This window comes from Myotis davidii, unplaced genomic scaffold, assembly GCF_000327345.1.
Source record: "Myotis davidii unplaced genomic scaffold, ASM32734v1 scaffold623, whole genome shotgun sequence".
NCBI lineage: Eukaryota > Metazoa > Chordata > Mammalia > Chiroptera > Vespertilionidae > Myotis > Myotis davidii.
In genome coordinates this window covers 1222241-1227724 of record NW_006294464.1, presented here as the reverse complement: position 1 = coordinate 1227724, position 5484 = coordinate 1222241, and the positions used below count along the sequence as shown (strand labels likewise).

The 5484-nt window shown below is 39.2% G+C and overlaps 1 protein-coding gene across 1 annotated transcript in view; it reads left to right on the top strand.

Moving 5' to 3' along the window:
* Positions 1-1178: 1178 nt before the first annotated feature.
* Positions 1179-5484, top strand: part of CDYL (chromodomain protein, Y-like) — a gene marked incomplete at its 5' end in the record, with an annotated part of 94219 nt that continues 89913 nt past the window's right edge. The window contains one exon of the mRNA XM_006768692.2: positions 1179-1851. Within this exon, the coding sequence (XP_006768755.2) occupies positions 1179-1851 (673 nt within the window). The remainder of the gene's footprint in view (positions 1852-5484) is intronic.

Sequence of the window (5484 nt, the reverse complement as noted above, 5' to 3'; positions counted from 1 at the left end):
ATATGCAGATCTGGTATTACTTATCAGCTCTGTGGAGATCTTTTAGGCATGCAATCTGCCATTGCTAAAAAAAGGCCTTTCTTTACCCTTAATCCTTTTGGAACGGGAGCAACAATGTGATTTAATTTTAGGCTTTTCTATAGTTAAGGGCTCTAATTCTCTAAATCCAGGAAAATATATTTGAGAGTGGGGGTGGGGGTGAGGATTGAGAGTAGGGGAAATGATGATGGGGGGTGGGTTATTCTCCCATTTTCCAAAAGTGTCTGTGGTTGTATTCAATTAGCCTCTGTTGTTTTGGAACTAAATACACTATTATGTCATCTGACCTATACTTTGCCAGAAAGTTATTGATGTTCATGATAACAGATAGGCTTAGACCTTTGTGTCCTTAATTAAATAGCTGTATGACTGTAGCCCTCTACTTACAAGGTTTGGAGGTACATGCTGCCATTGGGGAAGTAGGCCCATGGTTTTTATGTTCACTGGAGAGGAAACGAGATTCTAAATATTTCTCCAATAACATGGAGGACATTATGTCAAGTATATTTTGTTCATGTGAGTCATAGAAGGTTTCCCATTTACATTTAGGATGTTAAGGTAGTAGAATTTGTCATAGTAATAATGTTTTATGGAAAGGTATAAATTTGATATGGTATATATTGATCATCAGTTCAAAGATTAACAGCATCTTCCTTTAAAGATGATAGCGTAAAATTAGTTAAAACCAAGATTTGAAGGTAAATAACCTAACCATTCTAGATTGTTTTATTACCAATAAAGCATTATGTTTTCTGTTAACCTTTTTAATTTTCACTGAGTGTTTCTAAAGGATACTTGGAGTGCAATAATGTTTCCTCTGTGAGCCAGTTCCACGCCTCAAAGGCTCTTAGCCCTTCATAGGTTTGTGCATTTACCACAGCCAATTTATTGCTTCAGTGCCTGCTGTTGGTAACTTAAGGATGACCAGGCAAAAGACTGTGGATGACTGTTACTGTATTTTGTTTGACTTAATTTCAAGGAAATTGCAAAAATTACATATGTTCTGTTACTTTTCTGTTTTCAGATGATTTATTTAGGGAAGAGAAGATCATTTTCACTGTTTGGTTTTTATTATTTTTGATATTATTAAGCTTGTATTTTTTATATATTATGTTTATACATCTTTTCTTTTCTTTTATAAACAGGTAGAAAGCATTGTTGACAAAAGGAAAAACAAAAAAGGGAAGACAGAATATTTGGTTCGGTGGAAAGGCTACGACAGTGAGGATGACACTTGGGAACCAGAACAGCATCTTGTGAACTGTGAGGAATACATTCATGATTTTAACAGACGCCACACTGAAAAGCAGAAAGAAAGCACATTAACCAGAACAAATAGAACCTCTCCAAACAATGCCAGGAAACAGATTTCCAGATCCACCAACAGCAACTTTTCTAAGACCACTCCCAAATCACTAGTGATTGGCAAAGACACTGAGTCCAAAAACAGTCAGTTATTTGCTGCCAGCCAGAAGTTCAGGAAAAACACAACTCCATCTCTCTCGAACCGAAAGAATATGGACTTAGCAAAATCAGGTATAAAGATACTTGTGCCTAAGAGTCCCATTAAGAGCAGGACCACAGTGGATGGCTTTCAGAGTGAGAGCCCTGAGAAACTGGACCCCATTGAGCAGGGTCAGGAGGACACGGTGGCACCAGAAGTGGCAGCTGAAAAGCCAGTCGGAGCTTTACTGGGCCCTGGTGCAGAGCGAGCTAGAATGGGGAGCAGGCCCCGAATACACCCACTAGTGCCTCAGGTGTCTGGCTCCGTGACTGCAGCCATGGCCACGGGATTGGCTGTTAATGGAAAAGGTGAGTGTCTAGGTGAGAAGCTCAGCGGCTGTCGTCCCTGTCAATGGCCATGGACTGTTAACTCAGCATGTGTGGTGATTTTTCAAAGGGGTGTGGGTGCTCCTTCCTTCTGTGTCTGTCCTACTCTAGATGGCAAGGAGTCTGCAGAGTCTGTAACAAATGTCTGATTAACCGTTGAGAGAATTTGCCAGCTTCTCTTTTCTTGAAGCCTTTGGCACTTCTCTCATGATCAGAACTGGCGAGTCTATTTAATTTGGCAACCACAAACTACCATCACATTGACTTGCATTAAACAGCGTCTCACTCTAAATAGGTTAATGTTGGTATTTGTTTTACAAGAAGTTTTATTCTGAAGCTACCTACCTTTATACATCTTAGACACTGAGTCTCATGTTAAGAATCTAAGTATAGCCCTGACTAGTTTGGCTCAGTGGATAGAGCGTTGGCCTGTGGACTCAAGGGTCCCAGGTTCGATTCCGGTCACGGGCACCAAAAAAAAAAAAAAGAATCTAAGTATAACCAATGTTGATTAGAAATCATGATCCTTATTATACTAACCCATTTAATAATCAGAAATGCCTTTCAATGAGGGTTTACCTAGTACCCCTACTCTTGAATTCTGCACCCTAATTGGTTATACCATGATCCTCCCCATCTCCTAAGACAGCAGACTGTTTCCTTCCCTCCACTTTCCCATGCCTAGCTAGCTACCAATTTGTTTAGATTCTATTAAGTGTTTCTCTGATAGTAAGCCCCATTCGTCCTCCCTCACTTTAGGTCCTGGTGATTTCTTACCTGCCATAGATTTCTAATTGCTCGCCTGTATCCTGCCTTTTGAGAGTTCCCAATTATTCTTGAATAGGAAGGGGGATTCCAGTTGCCAGTCTGATGTTAACACCATTGCCTTAGTTAGCAGATGTGCTCCTAAGTTTCTCTGCTGGGCCCTCAACCTACCGTTCTCTCTCTCTCTCTCTCTCCAAGTCAGTACTCCTGCCATTCCCTTTACTTACCTGTGTGTCTCCCTCAAGTAACACTAAGTAGATAATGTACAACGAAATGAAATGATCCCAGTTTGCTTAGGGGAGCTGTTTTTCTCTAAAGAAAATTCATCTAATATACTACTCTAACCATCTTACTATGGTGCATCCAACAAGTTTTGGCTTAGGCCCTTGTGTAACAGTGAAGAGGTATGTTGAAATATGGGGTTTCCCTTTGGACAGTAAGTTGCCATCTTGCTAGTGATTTTTAGATACACACTTTCCCCAAATGCAGCACCTCTTCCCTATTCCAAAAGTTTTGCCTTCACCTGTATAAAGGAACTTGTGTGAGCTCATTTAGAGTTGACCTTGTATTTTTGACCTGTTCGTGAGTATAGTTTTCTCTTCCTTTGTTGCAAATGAAGGACCGTAGGAGTTCAGAGGTAGAAGATACTTTATAAAGCAACTAATAGTATGCTTTATTCTACAGATAGGGAAGTCGAGTCCAGAGAGAGTGTGATGTTCAGACAGAACTAAGAGCAGATATGGAATCAGAGCATTTCTCAATTTTTGCTCCCTAGTTTTTCTCAACATTGCAAGCAAGCCTCCACAGGGCAAAGGAACATCTATCTCTTGATTGATTATTTAGGGTCAGGCCCTGTGCTGGGCTCTGACTACAAATAAGGACTGGGCCCCTGCTGTGACCCTCTGGGACAGGGGTTGACAAACTATAGCCTATGGCCAAACCCATTGCACCATTTGTTTTGGTAGGGCCTGCAAGCTAAGAATAGTTTTTATGTTTTATAATATTTGAAAAAAATAAACAGAATTATATTTCATGACACGTGAAAATATAAGAAACTCAAATTTGTGTTCATAAATAAAGTTCTATTGGAACATAGCCATAGTCATTTGTTCACTTATGGTCTGTGGCTGCTTTCCAGTCACAGAGATAGAGTTGAATCACTGTGACAGAGACCTTATAGCTGCAGAACTGAAAAATGTATCTGACTCTTTACGGAAAAGGTTTCCTAACCTCTGCTCTAGGAAGCCACAGTCCTGGGCAGTATTTTGTGGGGAAGTGGTGGGCAAGGGGACAAAAAAGGCTTTAGAAGACATGTGATTCCGCTTTGATTGTGTACAAAAGTTCTATGTACCTACATTTGGAGGAGGTGTCATGATTTTCCAAACTTTCGACCCCTAAGTTTTTGACATTATTCTTTTACCACATTTACGCAGGGTTAACTGCCCTCAGCAAAAGCCTTCAGTTTTGTGTATAATAAGTATGCTGGCCTCTATTTAAATAAGGAGCTGCTGACTTCTATGTTTATTACTCTTCCCATATAAAAACAATTAAATGTCCTTAAGGATGGCTATGGTTAGAACCACGAGGGATGTGAAAGCATAAAATCTTACATTATTTTTATCTTTTTCTATGGAGTTAGGTATTTGGGGTTGGAATAACACTGTTTCCAAGGCCCTTCTCTCCTGACCCTGAGTCCTATATACTCTACTTACAAGAGAGGAAGCATGGAAGCCACTCAGGAATGTTGTTAGGGCAGTGGTAAATGATATCCCCGATGGCCATGATCGAAATCAGGTTTGCAGACTAAAAAAGAAAAGAACCAGCATCTACACCCTCAGGAGCCTGCAGTTAGAGTGTCCTTCCTGAAAGAAATGTGAAGCCAAAAAGCAAGTGGTGTCTTGCTTAGACAACTTGGCACCTACCAAAGGCCTTTGCTTCCCCTCACCGCTCCCCTTTTTAGGAAGTTGATTTTGTTGTTCCCTCAATTGGAGTGTAAGCTCCATGAAGGAATTTTGTTTTGCCAGGACTAACTCTTACTGTCTGGAGTAGTGCCTGCGCATAGTAGGTGCTCTGCAAATGTTTGTGGAAGTAATGATTCCATTGCTCACTAAAGACAAGGATGGTAATGAGTCTTTGTAGCCTTATCACTGGGTCACACTAAAATAGGAAGGGAAAACGCTATTGAAATGACAAAGTATGTGGGCCAGAAGCACGGGAACATTCCAGAAAACCTCTTCCTAGATGACAGGCAGTACTGAAGCTATGTTAGCTTCATTTTTAAATTTTTAAAGCATTTGTTTGGTTTTACTTTCCATATTAATTGTAGAGCTACATAAGAAAACTAATGAGTATTTCAAAAACGAATTAAAACAAATACTCATGGCATCATTGGGACATGAACCATCTATTTAAAATACTAATCGACTATGAGGGATATTTTTGCCACCAAATACAGCAGATATTAAAATATCTATTAGCCAAAAAAGTAAATGTTTCTGGAGAATTTTAACACTCATGATTATTTTTACAGAATAACCGTGTGTTTGTATACTTAGTTTTTAACTTTTGAATATTAAACAAAGATTTAAGGTTGAATATATTGCTTCACTCAGAAATATGAGAAATGTTAACACTTAAGTGATACACCTATGTTCTGTCTGTTATTCTTTGAATTGCTTAATAATTTAATCCTACAACAGAAATAATTCTTTTACATTTTTTTTAAGATTTATTCATGAACTTTTATTTATTTATTTTTTTAAATTTTATTATTTATTACAAAGGATATTACATATGTGTCCATTTTTCCCCCCGCCCAAGACAGTTCCCTAGCCTCCCCCATCCCCCCGT